Consider the following 23,449-nt stretch of genomic DNA (forward strand, 5'->3'; position numbering starts at 1 on the left):
GCTGTAAATAGAAAAAATGGAGGAAAGACTGAGGAGGCGTTATAGGTACGGTGTGGAAGAGCGCTCGCCTGGCACCCGGCCATGCTCCATAGTTCTCTTTGTTGGATAGGCTGCAGCTGACGGCCGACCGCAGGTTCCCAGGGATATCAGTCTGTCTACACATTGCTGGTCATTTTCTCTCTTTTCTGTTGATTCACACCGGGAAACATTACTTTCCAGGTGGAAAAGTTGATCAGGGGTTTTTAACTCTTGTATTTTCAAATGCAGGAGGGTGAAAGGTTGGGATGCGCTCCCCCGATACATTTTCCTTATCCGTGGCAACCTACATACTAAAATGCTGTGGATTCAACTACGTGGTTCTGTTCTTAGGGTACGTTCACACCTCCGTTTACCTGATCTGGCAGGTTGGTAAGGGTAAGAACTAGGGGTGCACCGAAATTCCGGCGGCCGAAAATATCGGCCGAAAATGCACCTAATCCATTTCGGCCGATATTGATACATATCGGCAGAAAATAGCGTGGAGGGACTGGGAGGAGGAGCTGGGGGCCGGTGCGTTCACTGTGCTCCGGCCCCCAGCTCCAGTAGTTAGAAAATGTGTACAATTAATAAGGATTCTATTCATGAGGCCCCCTCTGCAGTATTACATTCAATATAGCCACATCCTACTCACAGGGCTGTTATCTTAATGCTGGCCGGCCGGGCAGACGAGCGGCAGCGTCACGACTGACGTCACATGCCAGCGCCGCCTCCTTCATTCAGAAAGTAGGCCGGGCACTGCAGAGGGGGCCACAGTGAACGCACCGGCCCCCAGCTCCTCCTCCCAGTCCCTCCCCGCTATTTTCTATTAATTGTACACATTTTATAACTAATCTCTACTGGAGCGGCAATGGGGGGGGGTCTGTGGATGGCACTGTTATGAGGTGGGGGGTCTGTGGATGGCACTGTTATGGGGTGGGTGGGGGTCTGTGGATGGCACTGTTATGAGGTGGGGGGGTCTGTGGATGGCACTGTTATGGGGTGGGTGGGGGTCTGTGGATGGCACTGTTATGAGGTGGGTGGGGGTCTGTGGATGGCACTGTTATGAGGTGGGGGGGTCTGTGGATGGCACTGTTATGGGGTGGGTGGGGGTCTGTGGATGACACTGTTATGAGGTGGGTGGGGGTCTGTGGATGGCACTGTTATGAGGTGGGGGGGTCTGTGGATGGCACTGTTATGAGGTGGGGGGTCTGTGGATGGCACTGTTATGGGGTGGGTGGGGGTCTGTGGATGGCACTGTTATGAGGTGGGGGGGTCTGTGGATGGCACTGTTATGGGGTGGGTGGGGGTCTGTGGATGGCACTGTTATGGGGTGGGTGGGGGTCTGTGGATGGCACTGTTATGGGGTGGGTGGGGGTCTGTGGATGGCACTGTTATGAGGTGGGGGGGTCTGTGGATGGCACTGTTATGGGGTGGGTGGGGGTCTGTGGATGGCACTGTTATGGGGTGGGTGGGGGTCTGTGGATGGCACTGTTATGGGTGGGTGGGGGTCTGTGGATGGCACTGTTATGGGGTGGGTGGGGTCTGTGGATGGCACTGTTATGAGGTGGGGGGGTCTGTGGATGGCACTGTTATGAGGTGGGGGGGGTCTGTGGATGGCACTGTTATGAGGTGGGGGGGTCTGTGGATGGCACTGTTATGGGGTGGGTGGGGGTCTGTGGATGGCACTGTTATGGGGTGGGTGGGGGTCTGTGGATGGCACTGTTATGGGGTGGGTGGGGGTCTGTGGATGGCACTGTTATGGGGTGGGTGGGGGTCTGTGGATGGCACTGTTATGAGGTGGGGGGGTCTGTGGATGGCACTGTTATGGGGTGGGTGGGGGTCTGTGGATGGCACTGTTATGGGGTGGGTGGGGGTCTGTGGATGGCACTGTTATGGGGTGGGTGGGTAATATGATTTATTAAATTCATGAAAAAGAATTATTAATAAAATCATTTTAAAAAAAAGTATTTTAAAAGTATTTTGGCAAAAAGGCAGTTTCGGTTTCGGTCAAGGGGTATCCTGAATTTTCGGTTTCGGACCAGAATTTTCATTTCGGTGCACCCCTAGTAAGAACAGCCTGACGGAGTTTACGGATCTGGCCTAGCGGGATACTGCCGTTCACCACCGGACCCTACTGATTATAATGGCACCCAGCGGTGGATCTGGACACTTTCCAACATGAGCGCTGGGTTTCAGACGGACAAAAAAAACTGCATGCACCGGTTTTTGTCCGGCCGAAACCCAGCACTCATGCCAGAAAGCCGGCGGATCCCCACCGGATCCTATTATACCATGACATAATGTCAAGACGTAAGGGGGAAGATGGGCAATTCCGCGGCCAGTATCTCTGAGCATCGCAGAGAGGAGGAGAAGTAGCAGGGAGCCAGCACCAGTAAGCAGGTAAGTTTCCCTTGACAGGCCCAGCCAAGTGGAGGGGGGTATTTGCCAACCCCCCTTCATTCTTGCATGACACCTTTAATAAAACTAAGGCCTCCTGCACACGAACATGTGCTTCCCGTTGCCATATTGCGGACCGCATTTGCGGATCCGCAATACACAGGTGCCGTTCCGTGGGCATTCCGCACTTGAATGGGTCCACAAATCTGGAGATGCGGAATGGTACGGAATGAAAGCACGGAACCCTACGGAGTGCTTCCGTGGGGTTTCGTCCCGTACTTCTGTTCCGCAAAAAGATAGAACATGTCCTATCTTTTTGCGGAACGGCCGGATCGCGGACCCATTCAAGTGAATGGGTCAGCGATCCGCTGTGGCTGTCCCACGGACCGTGTTCATGAATTGCGGCCCAAATTTTGCGGGACGCAGCACGACCACGGGGCGCACACGTTTGTATGCAGGGGGCCTAAGAGACATATTGTGTGGCAAGGTTTATTTTTTGTGGTTCTTGTAACATAGCTGTTAGTGGTACCAAGTTCCTAAGGTCTGAAGTACTTGTACATGCGTACTGCACACTGAAGACCTTCAGGAGGGGCCAGGATGTTAGAAAACAACTAGGTATGTAACAAAGACCTCCAGCTCCAACGAGGACATTATCAAGTAAGGCTACTTTCACATTAGCGTTTTTACTGGATCCGGCAGGGTTCAGCAAAAACGCTTCCGTTACTGATAATACAACCGTCTGCATCTCTTATGAACGGATCCGGTTGTATTATCTTCAACATAGGCAAGACGGATCCGTCATGAACAACACTGTAAGTCAATGGGGGATGGATCTGTTTTCTATTGTGGCAGGAAAACGGATCCAACCCATTGACTTGCATTGGGGGTCATGCTTCGCATCCCAGGACGGAAAGCAAACTACAACATGTTGCGGTTTGCTCTCCGGTCTAGAAACGCAACTAAACGGAACGGAATGCATTTCGGAGCTTTTCGTTCTGTTCAGTTTTGTCCCCATTGAAAGTGAATGGGGGACAAAACTGAAGCGTTTTTTTCCAGCCCCTATGAAGGATCTCAATACTGGAAAACTAAAACGCTAGTGTGAAAGTAGCCTAAGATGTGTCTTGCTACCTCTATTTGTATCATATAGGCACTGGCCAGATGCCATGCTGGGAGTTGGTCTATGGGGAGCTCGTTCATTTGTTCTCGGCCTAGGTGACTGTTACTTACTTTACTCTGTGTTTTATCTTTTTGTACATATATCTTTTATGTATGTTATCATAGGTTAGCAAACCTTTTATGCGTCTAAGCCGTGTCAAGCCTACTTTACAGAATGCATAGTACAATAGGGCTGGAGGGGTTAAAAAAAAATATATATTTTTTAATTCACCTTAATCCACTTTTGCTCGTGCAGCCGGACTTCTCTTCTGTCTTCATCTTTGCTGTGCACAGGAATAGGACCTTTGATGACGTCACTGCGCTCATCACATGGTCCATCACATGATCCATCACCATGGTGATGGATCATGTGACGGACCATGTGATGACCGCAGTGACATCACCACAGGTCATTTCCCTGTGCACAGCAAAGATGAAGACAGAAGAGAAGTTAGGCTGCACGAGCAAAAGTGGATTAAGGTGAGTTAAAAAAAAAATATTATTTTTTTAACCCCTCCAGCCCTATTGTACTATGCATTCTGTATTAAGAATGCTATTATTTTCCCTTATAACCATGTTATAAGGGACAATAATAATGATCGGGTCCCCATCCTGATCGTCTCCTAGCAACCGTGCGTTAAAATCGCACCGCACCCGCACTTGCTTGCGGATGCTTGCGATTTTCACGGAGCCCCATTCACTTCTATGGGGCCTGCGTTGCGTGAAAAACGCACAATATAGAGCATGCTGCGATTTTCACGCAACGCACAAGTGATGCGTGAAAATCACCGCTCATCTGCACAGCCCCATAGAAATGAATGGGTCCGGATTCAGTGCGGGTGCAATGCGTTCACCTCACGCATCGCACCTGCGCGGAAATCTCGCCCGTGTGAAAGGGGCCTAATAGTTATGAAGGTCACGCAGAGGGTCAACTTAAAGGAGTTGTTCAAGTTTTATTGCTATCATTTATCCACAGAACAGGGGATGACTAACTGATCAGTGGGGTCCAGCCCCTGGAACCCCCACCAATGCCAAGAAGGACCCCACGGTCTGACCCTCATGATCAGTTAGTTATCCTTTATTTAAAGGATAGGGGATAACCTAATGATCGTGGGGGTCCAATCATTGGGGTCCTTCTCTTGGTGGGCCCTGTTATAGATTTTTTTCAGGACCCAGAAACTTTAAAGGGTTGTGCCAAGATTTAAAGGGAACCTGTCACCGGGATTTTGTGTATAGAGCTGAGGACATGGGTTGCTAGATGGCCGCTAGCACATCCACAATACCCAGTCCCCATAGCTCTGTGTGCTTTTATTGTGTCAAAAAAAACTATTTGATACATATGCAAATTAACCTGAGATGAGTCCTGTACGTGAGATGAGTCAGGGACAGGACTCATCTCAGGTTAATTTGCATATGGATCAAATCGTTTTTTTGACACAATAAAAGCACACAGAGCTATGGGGACTGGGTATTGCGGATGTGCTAGCGGCCATCTAGCAGCCCATGTTCTCAGCTCTATACACAAAATTCTGGTGACAGGTTCCCTTTAAAGTTATCGTCTATCTACAGGATAGGGGATAACTAACTGATCAGCAGGACTCAGATCATTGGGGTCCTTTATGGGGATCACAGGGTTCGGACTCCCACCGATCAGTTAGTCATACCCAATCCTGTGGATAGGAGATGACTTTAAAACTTGAAACAACCCATTTAAAAGTTTCTGGGTCCTGATGTAGATCTAAAACAGGGCCCACCAACCATCATGTGCAGCAGAGGGACCTTTTACGATCAGGCAACCTCTATAGCTAACCCCCTGAGGAAGTGTCCTGTGAGCAACAGAACAATTATGAATTAAGCAGATAATAGGAAGAGACAGAAGAAAGATTAAGGGCCTATTAACATGGCGGAATTTGCCATCGGAATTTTGGTGCGAAAGTTGCGCCAAACTGGTGGGTGCGTTAGGTGACTGCGTCCCATTGTTTTTAAAGGGAGGCAGAGTTGCAGTTCAGGGGCTGGTGGCTTAATGACGTGACCGTGCCAAGCAGGGAGATGTCCTTTCTTGGAGCGGTGTCTGAATAAACGACAAGTTTCTGCTCAAGGTTTAGCTCCATTCAATGAGTCCACGGTATTCAAAGTGAACAACCGCGGCAGGAACCAAAGTGGTTTATGCCATGGAGTACGCAGCGGATTTTGACAGCGTTAAAATCCACCATGTGAACGTACCCTAAACCTCTTTTTAGCAAACTTTGCGGCTGTCCCCATAGCCAAGGTGCCTCCCCAATGCTGCCGAAACTGCGTGACAAGCAGATTTGTGCGTAAGGGCTCATGCACACAAACGCATTTTCTTTCCGTGCCCATTCCGTTATTTTTGCGGATCGTATACAGAACCATTCATTTCAATGGGTCTGTAAAAAAAAACGGAAGGTACTCTGTGTGCATTCCGTTTCTGTATGTCCGTATTTCTGTTCCGCCCAAAAAATTTAAAATTTTTCTATTATTGTCCACATTACGGACAAGGATAGGACTGTTCTATTAGGGGCCAGCTGTTCCGTTCCGCAAAATACGGAATGCACACGGACGTCATCCGTATTTTTTGCGGACCGCAAAATACATACGGTCGTGTGCATGAGGCCTCAGGCTGCGTTCACATCATGTTTTTCCCATCCGTTTAACTTATACAAAAAACGTATGCGTTAAACGGATGCCTCAGACTGATGCCATACAGTGCCATCCATTCATCATAGAGTTCCATTGTAAAAAAAAAAAAAGTATACTTATTTTTACCATTGCAAAAAAAAAAAAGTTTTTTTTAGCGGACTGTGCAGGATACAAGAACGTGGTGTGCTGCGTTATTGTATCTTTTTTTTTCAAATTTAGGCCTCATGCACACAACCATATGTATTTTGTGGTCTGCAAAAAACGGATCCGCAAAAAAATACGGATGGCATCCGTGTGCATTCCTTATTTTGCGGAATGGAACAGCTGGCCTCTAATAGAACAGTCCTATCCTTGTCTGTAATGTGGACAATAATAGGACATGTTTGCTGAACGGACATACGGAAACGGAATGCACAGGGAGTAACTTCAGGTTTTTTTGCGGACCCATTGAAATGAATGGTTCCGTATACGGTCCGCAAAAAAAACTGAGCGGACATGGAAAGAAAATATGTTCGTGTGCATTAAGCCTTAGGGCTCATACACATGACCGTGGTTTTGATCCACATTCGAGCTGCCTTTTTTGCCTTAAACAGAGGCATAAAAGGCGATGTAAACACACCCTAGGTAATTTTAGCCTTTTCCTTTGCTTGCAGTAGGAGACATAACGCCAGGGAGGGCACTGTTATTACTGTTCCAAAAAAAACAGCCCAAACACCCGCCCATCGGTATCACAATCACTCAGACAACACTGACCCACTTAGCTCCACACACGCTACTCATGGCACCAGATGTCTGCTCTGCCCAGCGAGCAGCCAATGCTTACTATGTCAATATTTGGCATCGAGGTGCATCGCTAATATATTAAAGAGCTCATACAAAAAAAAAAATGCACATGTTTTAGCCTAGGCAGCAAATATTGCAGAATGAAAAGGCGAAAAAGGCACAACCTGCCGGAGAAACAGTGACGATGTATAATGATTACCGATATGGCGACATTGTTTAATAAACTTGAAGCGCCCAATGCAAATTCTCTAACAGTGCCGCCCGCCTACCATGTGCCGTTTGTAACACTGGTGGTAATATTTAAAAAAAACATGCTACAAGTACTAAGGCCGTGAACAAGGTCTAGGATTAGACCGAAACGTTGGCCAGTGGCTAATTATGAATTTTCATGGATGGATAAGAAAAAGAATAAGACTAAGGGCTCGTTCACACCACCGTGTAAAGCCCGTGCCCGAGCTCTGGACCGCAAATTGCGGTCCGCAATGCACGGGCACTGTACGTGGGGCAGGCGCATGGGGATCGCAGACCCATTCACTTGAATGGGTCCGCGATCCTTCCGTTGCGCAAAAAGATAGAGCAAGTTCTATCTTTTTGCGGGGCGGAGGCACGGAACGGAACCCCAAGAAGCACTCCGTAGTGTTCCGTTCTTTCGTTCCGCATCTCTGGATTTGCTGACCCATTGAAATGAATGGGTCCGCATCCGTGAAGCGGAATGGCCACGGAACGGTGCCCGTGTATTGCGGATCTGCAAATGCGGTCCACAATACAGCAACGGGCATCACACGTTCGTGTGAACGAGCCCTGAGGCCTCTTGCACATGGCCGTATGTCTTTTTCAGTATTTTGCAGTCCGCAAAAAATACGGATGACATCCGTGTGTATTCTGTTTTTTGCGGAACGGAACATCTGGCCCCTAATAGAACAGCACTATCCTTGTCCGTTATGCGGACAATAATAGGACATGTTCTATGTTTAAACGGAACGGAAATACGGAATCGGAAGGCATACAGAGTACCTTCCGTTTTTTTTTGCGGATCCATAGAAATTAATGGTTCCGTATATGGAACGCAAAAAAACGGAACATAAACGGGGGAAAAAAGAGGCAAGAGCCCTAATGAAGTAAAATAAAATAAGAAGTGCCTGTCCCTGCGCCACCTTTATGCTCCAGCCTGAGCCCCTGTGCTAGATCTCGTGCCAGTCTACACAGCCAGTTTAAGCTTACGCCATCCATAGGATTAGTAGACTGTGTCTGGAACACCAAACAGGTCCCAGGGCTTGAACACCAGACAATTATAAATTGATGAGCTATCCTACGACAGTCCATCATTATACAGTATATCTCCAGAAAATCCCTTAAAAGGGGTTGTCCCACGAAAAATAGTCTACATTTATTTCCTACCAGCACATAAAACTGAATACTTTTGTAATTGGATGTAATTAAAAATTCATTATGGCTACGGAGTTATTCATTGAAATCTATCTGTATAGCGCCACCTGCTGTTTGCTCTTTTTCAAACCTCTTTGTCCAGCTCACTGAGGTGGACGCCCACGCTCAGTTCCAACCCTAAACTTCCACCAGCTGCAGCAGAGAGGACACACCCCCCGAAAATGCGCACACGCACCTGAGCTGCCAGCTTGAAATAAATCTAGCAGAGCAATTCGCCGTAGATTTCAATTCTAATTTACACCCGTTTTCTGGCTTCAATTTTAACAACCGTGTGGGACTGCGGTTACACCGCCTCGTCTAATTATGGAGAATACCGTAAAACTTTTTTTTTTTTTTTTTTGTTACAAAACACTGAGGTCTTGGCGATATAGCAATTCTACCATAATGACAAAAGGCTGCTGCGGAGCACAAGTCGTAAGTTTCATACGGAGATTCCCTCAGGACACAATGGGGGTCATTTATCAAACTGGTGTAAAGTAGAACTGGCTTAATTGCCCATAGCAACCAATCAGATTCCTCCTTTCATTTTCCAAGGGAGCTGTGAAAAATAAAAGGAGGAATCTGATTGGTTGCTATGGGCAACTACGCTAGTTCTACTTTACACCAGTTTGATAAATAACCCCCGATGGGTTTTTAGTACTTAACTTTTCTAGCTTATCACTACCAGGCTGACACAGACCATTAAAGCCGCCCTCCAGGCTCCCCTCAGTATACATCCGCCAATTACCTTTCACTAGTTTAAAAACTAAAAACTAACTATATCAGTGGGCAGAGTGGCGCCCAGGGGTCCCCCTGCACTTACTAGTATGTCTGGGCGCCGCTCCGTTTGCCCGGTATAGGCTCCGGTGTCTGCAGCTCCCTCTGTTGTACTGGGCGGAGTTTTTGTATTAGGCGTGTCCCTTGCTGCAGCGCTGGCCAATCGCAGCGCACAGCTCATAGCCTGGGAGTCCCAGGCGCGCAAATCTCGCCCGTGTGAACTCAGCCTTACTGGCCCTTCAAGCCCTTGTGATCCCTGAGGTCAGTGACTGGCTGCAGCGGTTCAATAAAAGTGATGTTATCCATATATGCTCAGCAGGGAACGAAGCAACGAGGACTGGAGAAAAAGCGTGGAAGAGGTAGGACATTTTAAAGGTGAGTGAGGTCTTTTTTTTATTTTACACTGTCCCCTGCTACATTTTACAAAATCTTGGAGAACCCCTTTAAACATCAGTGACATCATTGTGCCAGTGAAAGACATCACTCAGGTTTTCTAAAGGATTTAGGGTACTTTCTCACTAGAGTTATTCTTTTCCGGCACCGAGTTCCGTCCTAGGGGCTCTATATCGGAAAAGAACTGATCAGGTATATCCCCCATGTATTCTGAATGGAGAGAAATCCGTTCAGGATGCATCAGGATGTCTTCAGTTCAGTCACTGAACTGCGTTTTGGACGGAGGAAATACAGCAGCATGCTGCGGTATTATCTCCAACCAAAATTCCGGATCAGTTGCCGGAATACCGGATCCGCCATTAATTTACATAAAAAATACCGCAATGCCAGAGCCATCCTTCCAGTCTGCGCAGACCGGTAAAAATGTGAAAAAAATATATATAAACGGATCCATTTCTCTGGATGACATCCGGAGAGACGGATCCTTTCTAAGACAGATCCGCATCCGGGTCCATCTACAAAGGCTCTCCGTTTGCCGGATCACTCTGCTGCAAGTGTGAAAGTAGCCTTAGGCCTCATGCACACGACAGTTGTTTTGGTCCACATCCGGGCCGCAGTTTTGGCGGCTCAGATGCGGACCCATTCACTTCAATGGGGCTGCAAAAGATGCAGCTAGCACTCCGTGTGCTGTCCGCATCTGTTGCTCCGTTCCGTGGCCCCGCAAAAAAAATATAACATGTCCTATTCTTGTCCGCGCTTTGCGGACAAGAATAGGCAGCTATATGTAAAGGCTGTCCGCGCCGTTCCGCAAATTGCAGAACGCGCACGGACGCCATCCGTGTTTTGCGGATCCGCGATTTGCGGACCGCAAAACACACCACGGTCGTGTGCATGAGGCCTTACCCTGCACTATGACCAATAAGATAAAGTGTAAGAAGCTGGTAAGGGGCACAAAAAATGAACACATACAGTATATAAAAATATAAAAAAAGCGTAGGAGATAAAACAGCGGGTGTGAACGTCTGATCTTTCACTGTATCAAAGGTAATTTTTTTAGCATGGTAGCCTGCCATACTTGTTGCATTCGTTGTAATACTCCCACGTGGAATTAGCCGTTCACCAGTAGAAATCCTCTTAGCGGGTTCCTTTAGATCAAGTTCATTGACTATCTCACTGGTCAGCCAGCTAAAGAGGATCTGCCACCGGAGTCAAAGGGGGACATTTATCAAAACTGGTGCAACGGAAAACTGGCTTAGTTGCCCAATCAGGTGCACCTTAGGTCCATCTTTACATGCACCGCAGCAGCCATTCACTGGCCTCAGAAGTTACGTGCCTCTCGGGGACACGTCACCGCAGAGACCAGTGAATGGCTGTAACAGTGCACCCGCTGAGACCGAAGCGCTGGTGAAGAGGTGGCTGTCTATTTTTCTTTATGTTAATCCCTTACAGGGCCATCATTCAAAAAAAATCTTTCAATTTTAATATTTTTACTTCAAGGTTGTCTCATGAAGACTACGGAGATCACATCTAGAAGCCCACAGGAGAAGACAGCAGCGATATACATGGCACAAGGAGGGTGAGGGCCCTGTTACAGATTTTACATTGAACCATCTGACTGATCCCTACAAGCGCCAAGTCGGACAGAACTTAAAGGGCATCTGTCAGCAGTTTTGTACCTAAGACACTGGCTGACCTGTTACATGTACGCCTGGCACCTGATGGCATCTGTGTTGGTCCCATGTTCATATGTGTCTGCATTGCTCAGAAACACTGTGATCATGAGTCCAAGACACGTTCTACTTGTCTAGCCCTGCCCTCGGATTGGCCAGCATTGCTCACATGAAAAGCTGCGCACGACATCACCCCAAACAAGCGAAGCCCGACCAGACACCCACCATCCATGATATGAAAGTTCAGGGACTGAATGTTCCACAGAGCTAAGTCCTAAACTTTCCAAACTTTTGAGGCTGGACTAACATAAACCTCATACATGGAAACTGGAGGAACGTTTAAAAAAATTAAATAAATTTGCAGTTTCACACAAAAATAATAATACATTTTTCTAATTACCATTGTCTATCAATTCCATGAGGTTTTTTTAAGCTCTCCGCTCGCTGCCAGTAGATTCTTTAAATCCAGAGGATGAGAACTTGACCTGGTTGCGTGATGAACTGAATTTTTACCCTGGCCGAGCCAACGACGCGTGAGCATACCCTAAGCCAGTCATCCCCAACCTGTGACTCTCCAGCTGTTGCACAACTACAACTCCCATCATCAGTGGCGTAAATAGAGAAGTAAGGACCCCATAGCAAGGATCAAACCATGCCCCCCACACAGGACAGAAGGGTTTCCACCTAAACCACTTTCAATGACCCTTGGGCCATTTTTCCACTGCCTCATTTGCTAAAGGTTGTTCCTTTAGAGGGTAGAGTCCTGCCCAAGCTATCACCCCCAGTAGAAGAGGGGACAATCCCAGTCGGCACTGCGGGAGTGCGCATAGGTTGGCACTTTTTCCTATAGTGTTCAAGCACAACCACCGCTGAAGCGCAGATACGATGTGGCCGGGATAGATGCTGCTGTGCATGCGTGCTTATGCACTCCCACGGTCTCGGCCACCAGAGAGGCCAGCACCTTTTCCTATAGCACGACCACCACTGATGGAATGCATGGTGGTCGTAACCCATGGAAATAAACTGTGCATAACGTGATGGGAAAATGAATCCAGTAATCAAAGGAAGCAATATGGACAATTACAATAGACTTTAAGGTGCCTTGTATTAAAGGGGTATTCCCATCACAGACAATGGGGGCATATCGCTAGGATATGCACCCATTGTCTGATAGGTGCGGGTACCACCTCCGGGAACCGCACCTACAAGGAGAAGGGAGCCGGGGAGAGCTGTGGCTGGAGGACCCCGGAATTGCTACTTATGCTGCTCCATCACTAGAAACAGTGAAATGTAAAGGGGTTCTCTCACTTCAGCAAATGGCATTTATTATGAGAGGAATTGTCCTCATTAAAGGGGTTGTCTGACTTTAACTTCCTCTACATGATAAATGCCACTTGCTAAAGGGGTATTCCCATCACAGACAATCGGGGCGTATCGCTATATCCCACCTCCGGGATCCGCACCTACAATGAGAACGGTGCGGGGAGAGCTGTGGCTGGAGGACCCCGGATTTCCCAGGGTCCGTCCACCACCAAGCGATGCTCTCCGCTGCTCCTATAGAAGTGAATGGGAGGGCACCGCACATGCGCGGCCCCTGCTCCCATTCATTTCTATGGGGCTGACGTAAATAGCCGAGCCAGCGCTCTGCTATTTTTGGTGGCCCCATAGAAATTAATGGAGGGCGGCTGCGCATGTGCGGTGCCCTCCCATTCACTTCTATAGGAGCAGCGGAGAGCATCGCTTGGTGGTGGACGGACCCTGGGAAATCCGGGGTCCTCCAGCCACAGCTCTCCCCGCACCGTTCTCATTGTAGGTGCGGATCCCGGAGGTGGGATATAGCGGTATGCCCCGATTGTCTGTGATGGGAATACCCCTTTAACTTCCTCTACATGATAAATGCCACTTGCTGAAGTGAGACAACCCCTTTAGGCTGGGTTCACACCTGAGCGTTTTACAGCGCGTTCCTACACTCAGCAAGGAGAAACCAATGCTTCCCTATCGGCATGGTTCTCACCTGAGCGTTTTACAGCGCGTACGATGGCGCTGTAAAACGCCCGACACCCTAAGAAGTACATGAGCTTCTTTGGGACGTCTTGTCGTGCGTTCCTGTACATAGACTTTTGGGAACGCGCGACAATGGGCGTTCGCTTGTCTCTGTATGCGCGATTGCAAACGCCGGTACAATCGCGCATACAGAGCGCTCCATCGCGAACGCTCAGGTGTGAACCCAGCGTTAAGGAGGACAATTCCTCTCATGATAAATGCCATTTGCTGAAGTGAGACAACCCCTTTAAGGAGGACAATTCCTCTCATGATAAATGCCACTTGCTGGAGTGAGACAACCCCTTTAAGGAGGACAATTCCTCTCATGATAAATGCCACTTGCTGGAGTGAGACAACCCCTTTAAGGAGGACAATTCCTCTCATGATAAATGCCACTTGCTGAAGTAAGACAACCCCTTTAAGGAGGACAATTCCTCTCATGATAAATGCCACTTGCTGGAGTGAGACAACCCCTTTAAGGAGGACAATTCCTCTCATGATAAATGCCACTTGCTGGAGTGAGACAACCCCTTTAAGGAGGACAATTCCTCTCATGATAAATGCCACTTGCTGAAGTAAGACAACCCCTTTAAGGAGGACAATTCCTCTCATGATAAATGCCACTTGCTGGAGTGAGACAACCCCTTTAAGGAGGACAATTCCTCTCATGATAAATGCCATTTGCTGAAGTGAGACAACCCCTTTAAGGAGGACAATTCCTCTCATGATAAATGCCACTTGCTGGAGTGAGACAACCCCTTTAAGGAGGACAATTCCTCTCATGATGAATGCCACTTGCTGGAGTGAGACAACCCCTTTAATGTCACTGTCTCCGACCCCCGGCCCTGTGTCTGCTGCACTGCCGGCTGCTCAGCTGCAGGCCTGAACTCTGCTGACGGTCTCCGCTGTAGAATTGATTTCCCCACCACCGTCCTGTCCGCTTTCATGAATGGCGGGGTTCTGGCAGCAGAGGCCATGGCGGTGCACAGCGTGCAGGCCGGCTCGGATACATCTCCTCTAATCCCCGGAGCACGGCCGCATTATTATCCGTGCGCCTGACGGAAGCGGCGGTGACATCCTCCCCGTCCTCCGGCCTCTGCACACAAGGCTGCCCGCGAGGACTGAAGAGATCAGCGGCTGCTCGCGGACAGCTCCTATCAGCGGCTGCTCGTGGACAGCTCCTGGTGCTGAACTCCCAGCCGTGCAACCAGCAAACCCCCTGTCACTACACCGCCGAATGCTGCAGCCGTTCTGAGAGTTCACGCCGTGTGGGGGAGGGGAGCAAGGAGTTTAGATGTGTTTTTTAGGCAAAGATGGCAGCTACTATCACCCACCCAAAAGCCTAGGCCCCGGCAATAGTGCGGGATTGACACTACGGAATCCATACTGTTATCCTCCCTTCACAAATAAGCTGCACCCCTGTTACAGAAGGCAAAAGCCTATTGCAATACTTTGCAGGCCTGGTGCAAAATGCATTGCACCTGTATGCAAAAAAACACAAAAAACACAGCAAATGCATTTAAAGGGTTAAAAGACACGACGGCCAAGACGATCTCATGACACGGTACAGTGACTGTGGCTTATATAACTGACAGAGCACATCAAATACAGGCAACAGGGGGGGGGGGGGGGGTGATAGTCTCCAAAACATACACCCATTAACCCCTCAGCTGCCAGGCACAAAAAAAGCCCCCCTCCCAGCTGGTGCATATTGGGGGGGTATTCTGCAGTGATCCCCGTTTTAAAGGGAAGGGGGGGGGGGGGGTTAGGGGTTTGCAGCAGGCAATGATTTGGGGATAGGAGCAGGATATTTGGGGTTTTCTCCCCAGGTCTATGCCAGGGTGGGCTGGTGCAGACACCATTAGGAGGAGCCTGCCCCCGGGTTACATGCTTACTTGAGGACTGACTGCTCCTTCTCCTCTTCCTTCTTCTGCCGGTCCATGACGGCCAGGATGGTCTTCCTCTCGTCCTCGGTCAGGTGGCTGAGATCCGGCATCTCCGGCACGAGCGGCTGTGCGGGAGGCAGAGGGCCGCCCCTGGGCCCGAGAGGAGCGGACATGTTGGCGGAGGAGCGGACACACACACCGATCGGGAATACTGCTGGAGCTGGAGCCGGACACAGAGCATCAATCACGGCGATCCGCGGTGACGGGGGCGGACATCCAGAGGAGGCGGAGGAGCAGACATGGGTCACCAGCCGCAGCTGAAGGCGCCTCCGTGCACGGGGCCACGTCCGGGGAGAGCGGGCTCTTGGAGGGACATTCCAGCTTTGTGCTATTGAATGCCCCCGTGGGTTTTTGGGTTTGTTTTTTTTCCCCCCTCCCCCCTGCGCCCCACAGACGGTGCAAGGTGTCCCTGCTCGTGAGCTGAGGGGGCTGGAGAGAGCCGCACGGTGACAGCAGCTGGAGATGGATGGGGGAGGAGGCAGGGGTGCTGCTGCTGCTGAGAGTGGACGGAGCTGCGCATGCGCCTGTCACAGCTAGGTGGAAGGGGAGGAGGTGAACTAATGGGTATCCTCTTCCGGAGACTCACAGATGACCAGATGGCTCCTGCTACAGACAGGCACCTGCCGGATCATCGGAGCGCTAACCGCTGCAGGACAGGAGCAAAGGAATATTTCTTTTTTTTTTTGTTCATGGTAATGCAAACGGATCCGTTATGAACGGACACAAGCGTTTTGCATTATAGGTGCGAATACGTCTGTGCAGATACCAGACGGATCCGTACCTAACGCAGGTGTGAAAGTAGCCTAATCCAATAATCTGGCAACCGGGCCCAACCTAATCTAGACTTTCCCCAGTACAACGAAAAAATATCCCCATTATCAGATAGATAAGTAGAAGAAAACTTCTAGGACTATCCGATAATCTGGAACATTTGAAATTTGGCGCCTATCAGGAGATAGAGAGATATATATACTAAGCGAAACTATAAACGCAACACTTTCAGTTTTGCTCCCATTTTGCATGAGCTGAACTCAAAGATCTGACATTTTCTACATACACAGAAGACCCATTACTCTCAAATATTGTTCACAAATCTGTCTAAGTCTGTGTTAGTGAGCACTTCTCCCTTCCCTCCTCACAGGTGTGGCATATCAAGGTGCTGATTAGACAGCATGAATATTGCACAGGTGTGCCTTAGACTGCCCACAATAAAAGGTCTCTCTGAAATGTGCAGTTTGATCACACAGCACAATGCCACAGATGTCGCAACGTTTGAGGGAACGTGCAATTGGCGTGCTGACTGCAGGAATGTCTACCAGAGCTGTTGCCCGTGCAATGAATGTTCATGTCTCTACCATAAGCCATCTCCAAAGGCAGTACATCCAACCGGCCTCACAACCACAGACCCCGTGTACCCACACCAGCCCAGGACCTCCACATCCAGCATGTTCACCTCCATGATCGTCTGAGACCAGCCACCCGGACGGCTGCAGCAACAATCGGTTTGCATAACCAAAGAGTTTCTGCACAAACCGTCTTAGGGAAGCTCATCTGCTCGTCATTATCATCGGGGTCTGGACCGACTGCAGTTCATAGTCATAACCGACTTGAGTGGGCAAATGCTCACATTCGATGGCGTCTGGCACGTTGGAGAGCCGTTCTGTTCACGGATGAGTCCCGGTTTTCACTGTTCAGGGCAGATGGCAGCCAGCGTGTGTGGCGTCGTGTGGGTGAGCGGTTTGCTGACGTCAACGTCGTGGATCGAGTGGCCCCTGGTGGCGGTGGGGTTATGGTATGGGCAGGCGTATGTTATGGACAACAAACACACGTGCATTTTATTGATGGCATTTTGAATGCACAGATCCCGTGACGAGATCCTGAGGCCCATTGATGTGCCGTTCATCCACGACCATCACCTCATGTTGCAGCATGACAATGCACGGCCCCATATTGCAAGGATCTGTACACAATTCCTGGAAGCTGAAAACATCCCAGTTCTTGCATGGCCAGCATACTCACCGGATATGTCACCCATTGAGCATGTTTGGGATGCTCTGGACCGGCTGTCTGCCATCTGCCCTGAACAGTGAAAACCAGGACTCATCCGTGAACAGAACGCCTCTCCAACGTGCCAGACGCCATCGAATGTGAGCATTTGCCCACTCAAGTCGGTCACGACGATGAACTGCAGTCAGGTCCAGACCCCGATGATGATGACGAGCAGATGAGCTTCCCCGAGACGGTTTGTGCAGAAACTCTTTGGTTATGCAAACCGATTGTTGCTGCAGCTGTCCGGGTGGCCGGTCTCAGACGATCATGGAGGTGAACATGCTGGATGTGGAGGTCCTGGGCTGGTGTGGTTACACGTGGTCTGCGGTTGTGAGGCCAGTTGGATGTACTGCCAAATTGTCTGAAACGCCTTTGGAGACGGCTTATGGTAGAGAAATAAACATTCATTGCACGGGCAACAGCTCTGGTAGACATTCCTGCAGTCAGCACGCCAATTGCACGCTCCCTCAAATGTTGTGACATCTGTGGCATTGTGCTGTGTGATCAAACTGCACATTTCAGAGTGGACTTTTATTGTGGGCAGTCTAAGGCACACCTGTGCAATATTCATGCTGTCTAATCAGCACCTTGATATGCCACACCTGTGAGGTGGGATTGATTATCTCGGCAAAGGAGTACTGCTCACTAACACAGATTTAGACGGATTTGTAAACAATATTTGAGAGTAATGGGTCTTTTGTGTATGTAGAAAATGTCTCAGATCTTTGAGTTCAGCTCATGCAAAATGGGAGCAAAACCGAAAGCGTTCTGTCTATATTTTTGCTCAGTGTAGATAGATATAAGATAGATAGAGATAGATAGATAGATAATAGATAATATAGATAGACAATCATATTCAGCAGGTAGAGTGCACTCATTCACACCTTCCTGCATTAACCCCTGCAATGCAAGAGTGATTCTTATAATCTGGTAACTGGTTCCAACCTAGTGATCTAAAATTTCCCAGTACAACAAGAAAACCCCGATCTATGAGATGTACACACCACTGACAGCACATTCTATGAGATTTTACGTCAGTATTTTAATCCTGGATAGTTTTCTACAATTTCTATGACCATCTGATAATCTGGAACATTCGATAATCTGTCGCCCACCAGGTGCCAGCATCAATGCTCGATTAAAAGAATTAGATGCAACATGAAAGTGCTGTAATGTTTATGGGGAAACCTAGTATCTCCCGAAATCAAGGGTCAAACCAGGTCGGCTTTTAACCCTTCGAATCCCCTCCAGAGGTGTCTGGCAGCCACTGTTTATAACCAGAACCCTTTACTGCAGAGTCCACAGCACAAATATTACAGATAATTACTGCAATCAAATAAAGATCAATAATACAGATACATGGGAGAGAAAAAGATTCTGGATTATCGGACACTCAGAAAAGTGAGTGAATGTAATATGTACAGGAGAAAATGAAGACGCAGTACGGTATTATAATGCTGTCTCCGCATTAGAGGAAGCTCGTAATTGGTCTATTCGGCTCAGTCTCAAGTTTCGGCTCTTGTGAAATTCCCCACTTTATTATAGTCCAGTGTAGGAAATAAGTGCCGGATTATCAGGCTTTCTGGATTATCAAATGTTGGAATAAAGGAATTGTCATATAAATAAATGAATAGATAAATAATAAATAGATACATAGGTAGATAGATATAAAATAGAAGATTAGATAGATGCAAATAGATAATTAGATGTCGATAGATAGATTTATGGATGGACAGATGCAATAGATATTAGATAAATTAGATATAGATATGAGATAGATATTGGAAAGATAGATAGGAGATTTTAAAGAGGGTTGTTTGTAAATATTAGTTTTCTCCTAAAATTGACAATAGTGAATTATCTTTTCTTAGAATTTACATTGTTTCATCGCTAAATAATTCTGGAAATGTGCAATTAACTGACCCCTGTGTGTCGTCATTCACATTGTCCATATGGCGTGTCCCTTCACAGTCAGACACGGTCAGCAGGAGGGACACAGCCTTTTGACAAGGGGAATGGTAACAGTGAGCGGTCAATTAAGGCCTCTTTCACACTTGCGTTGTCCGGATCCGGCGTGTACTCCACTTGCCGGAATTACACGCCGGATCCGGAAAAACGCAAGTGTACTGAAAGCATTTGAAGACGGATCCGTCTTCAAAATGCGTTCAGTGTTACTATGGCAGCCAGGACGCTATTAAAGTCCTGGTTGCCATAGTAGGAGCGGGGAGCGGGGGAGCGGTATACTTACAGTCCGTGCGGCTCCCGGGGCGCTCCAGAATGACGTCAGAGCGCCCCATGCGCATGGATGACGTGCCATGCGATCACGTCATCCATACGCGTGGGGCGCCCTGACGTCACTCTGGAGCGCCCCGGGAGCCGCTCGGACGGTAAGTATACTGCTCCCCCGCTCCCCACTACACTTTACCATGGCTGCCAGGACTTTAGCGTCCCGGCAGCCATGGTAACCATTCAGAAAAAGCTAAACGTCGGATCCGGCAATGCGCCGAAACGACGTTTAGCTTAAGGCCGGATCCGGATCAATGCCTTTCAATGGGCATTAATTCCGGATCCGGCCTTGCGGCAAGTCTTCAGGATTTTTGGCCGGAGCAAAAAGCGCAGCATGCTGCGGTATTTTCTCCGGCCAAAAAACATTCCGGTCCAGAACTGAAGACATCCTGATGCATCCTGAACGGATTTCACTCCATTCAGAATGCATTAGGATAAAACTGATCAGGATTCTTCCGGCATAGAGCCCCGACGACGGAACTCTATGCCGGAAGAAAAGAACGCAGGTGTGAAAGAGCCCTAATACATACATTTCCAGGAGGAATACTAGAGGAATAACACAATGTAGCATTTTGAGAAAAGATTCCCCAGAATTGTAATTTTATGGGGAATACGAGAACTTACTAAAACAGACATTTGAGGAGGGATGATCGATGCTTCTTAAGGGTTAATACCTACTTGGTCCCAGTCCGGGGTCTTGAGACCACATGGAGTGCATGGTGCAGGACCGCACGGAGGCTGCTGTTACTGTGGCCCAGCTCTAAGGGGGGCTTAGCCTGACAGCCAGGGACGCACCAATTATAATTTCTGGATGTTTCATATGCATCTGTGTTAATGGCATGCGGTTACATTATATGGCGGCACACTTCACCAGAGGCTGAGGAATAAACAGCGGCAGAGGAAAGTTCTGTAGAAGCTGAAGGGAGTGGAAAAGGTCACGACAGGCACATAATAAGAGAGAGCCCCCGACTCTGGGGAGGGTGATATATAATACATCAGAGGGATGTAATCCTCAGCCTCACAGGCTATTTCCTACCATAAAGGGGGAGAAAGAAAATATCACAGTAAAGATTTGTGCAAACTAAGAACTTAAAGGGTTACTGTAAAAAATGGGAATCAGACATCATATAGTACATGCCAGTGTCTTTCTAACAAAGCTAGAACCAGCCCTGTACCCAGGGGCGGATTAAGTGCATGATAGGCCTGGGGCTGTCTACCCCCCCCCCCGCCCTCCATTTTAGTTTTTAGTTTTTTTGTATAAAGAGTCTGCGGTGCTTCATGAGTGCCACAGTCTCTTCCTAGGCCATATGACATCTTCAGACTAAAAAAAATACCCCAAATTACCCCAAATTGAGTCCTAAACTGAAAAAATCTGGTCACCAAATTTAAAATACATATAATTATAATAAAAAAAGACATGGAGGAGAATACAGCTCCACATGCCTCTTACATCCAGGGACATCTCCTGTCATGTAGACCTTCTCTTTCCTCTTCTCCTCCGTTTGACCCAGACCACCATGGCAAATTCTTTCAGCCGCATCTCGTCTCTACAGATTGTAGCACAGACACGTTAGATTTCTAAATTTTTCCATCAACCTCCTCATCCTGGTGTCCCCACAGTGTCATCCTGCCACCCCCAATACTGTGCCCGTTGTGCCCCCCAATGCCCCAGGTACTATACTGCTGAAAAAATAGTGACCCTAATAGACATAATTGGAGTTATTTGTCAAACTGGTGTAAAGTAGAACTGGATTTCCAAAAGAGCTGTCAAATATGAAAGGTGGAATCTGATTGGTTGCTATGGGTAACTAAGCCAGTTCTGCTTTACACCAGTTTGACAAATTACCCCAAATGTCCCTATAGTGTCTACAGCAGCTATAATGTCCCCTGGAGTGCCCCGAGTAATAATATCACCCTCTATTGTGCCGCAGGTGGTAACCCCTGTATAGTGTCCCAAAAAATAATAGAATTGTCCCTACAGTGCTTCCCCGATAGCAATACCCTAATACAGTAATTTCCCCCAAACTTCCCACACACAGTAATTTCCCCCACACAGCTCCATATAGTAATTTCCCCCACACAGCTCCATATAGTAATTTCCCCCACACTGCCCCCACACAGTAATTTCCCCCACACAGCTCCATATAGTAATTTCCCCCACACTGCCCCACATAGTAATTTCCCCCACACTGCCCCCACACAGTAATTTCCCCCACACTGCCCCACATAGTAATTTCCCCCACACTGCCCCACACAGTAATTTCCCCCACACTGCCCCATATAGTAATTTCCCCCACACTGCCCCATATAGTAATTTCCCCCACACTGCCCCATATAGTAATTTCCCCCACACTACCCCATATAGGAATTTCCCCCACACTGCCCCCACATAGTAATTTCCCCCACACTGCCCCATATAGTAATTTCCCCCACACTGCCCCATATAGTAATTTCCCCCACACTGCCCCCACACAGTAATTTCCCCCACACTGCCCCACATAGTAATTTCCCCCACACTGCCCCACATAGTAATTGTCCCCACACTGCCCCCACACAGTAATTTCCCCCACACTGCCCCACATAGTAATTTCCCCCACACTGCCCCCACACAGTAATTTCCCCCACACTGCCCCACATAGTAATTTCCCCCACACTGCCCCCACACAGTAATTTCCCCCACACTGCCCCATATAGTAATTTCCCCCACACTGCCCCATATAGTAATTTCCCCCACACTGCCCCATATAGTAATTTCCCCCACACTGCCCCATATAGCAATTTCCCCCACACTGCCCCCACATAGTAATTTCCCCCACACTGCCCCATATAGTAATTTCCCCCACACTGCCCCATATAGTAATTTCCCCCACACTCCCCCCATATAGTAATTTCCCCCACACTGCCCCATATAGTAATTTCCCCCACACTGCCCCATATAGTAATTTCCCCCACACTGCCCCCACACAGTAATTTCCCCCACACTGCCCCCACACAGTAATTTCCCCCACACTGCCCCCACATAGTAATTTCCCCCACACTGCCCCCACATAGTAATTTCCCCCACACTGCCCCCACATAGTAATTTCCCCCACACTGCCCCCACATAGTAATTTCCCCACACTGCCCCCACATAGTAATTTCCCCCACACTGCCCGACATAGTAATTTTCCCCACACTGCCCCATATAGTAATTTCCCCCACACTGCCCCCACACAGTAATTTCCCACACACTGCCCCCACACAGTAATTTCCCCCACACTGCCCCCACACAGTAATTTCCCCCACACTGCCCCCACACAGTAATTTCCCCCACACTGCACCATATAGTAATTTCCCCCACACTGCCCCATATAGTAATTTCCCCCACACTGCCCCATATAGTAATTTCCCTCACACTGCCCCATATAGTAATTTCCCCCACACTGCCCCATATAGTAATTTCCCCCACACTGCCCCATATAGTAATTTCCCCCACACTGCCCCATATAGTAATTTCCCCCACACTGCCCCATATAGTAATTTCCCCCACACTGCCCCATATAGTAATTTCCCCCACACTGCCCCATATAGTATTTCCCCCACACTGCCCCATATAGTAATTTTCCCCCACACTGCCCCATATAGTAATTTCCCCCACACTGCCCCATATAGTAATTTCCCCCACACTGCCCCATATAGTAATTTCCCCCACACTGCCCCATATAGTAATATCCCCCACACTGCCCCATATAGTAATTTCCCCCACACTGCCCCCACACAGTAATTTCCCCCACACTACCCCATATAGTAATTTCCCCCCACACTGCCCCATATAGTAATTTCCCCCACACTGCCCCCACACAGTAATTT

The 23,449-nt window shown here is 48.5% G+C and overlaps 1 protein-coding gene across 14 annotated transcripts in view; it reads right to left on the reverse strand.

The window, feature by feature from the left end:
• Positions 1–15,682, reverse strand: part of RIMS2 (regulating synaptic membrane exocytosis 2) — a 578,844-nt gene extending 563,162 nt beyond the window's left edge. For all 14 annotated transcript variants that reach the window (XM_044295802.1, XM_044295812.1, XM_044295801.1 and 11 more), the window contains exon 1: positions 15,215–15,682. In XM_044295802.1, the coding sequence (XP_044151737.1) occupies positions 15,215–15,378 (164 nt within the window). In that variant the 5' untranslated portion in view covers positions 15,379–15,682. The remainder of the gene's footprint in view (positions 1–15,214) is intronic.
• Positions 15,683–23,449: the final 7,767 nt, after the last annotated feature.

The sequence above is a fragment of the Bufo gargarizans genome, chromosome 5 (genome assembly GCF_014858855.1).
Source record: "Bufo gargarizans isolate SCDJY-AF-19 chromosome 5, ASM1485885v1, whole genome shotgun sequence".
Taxonomy (NCBI): Eukaryota; Metazoa; Chordata; class Amphibia; order Anura; family Bufonidae; genus Bufo; species Bufo gargarizans.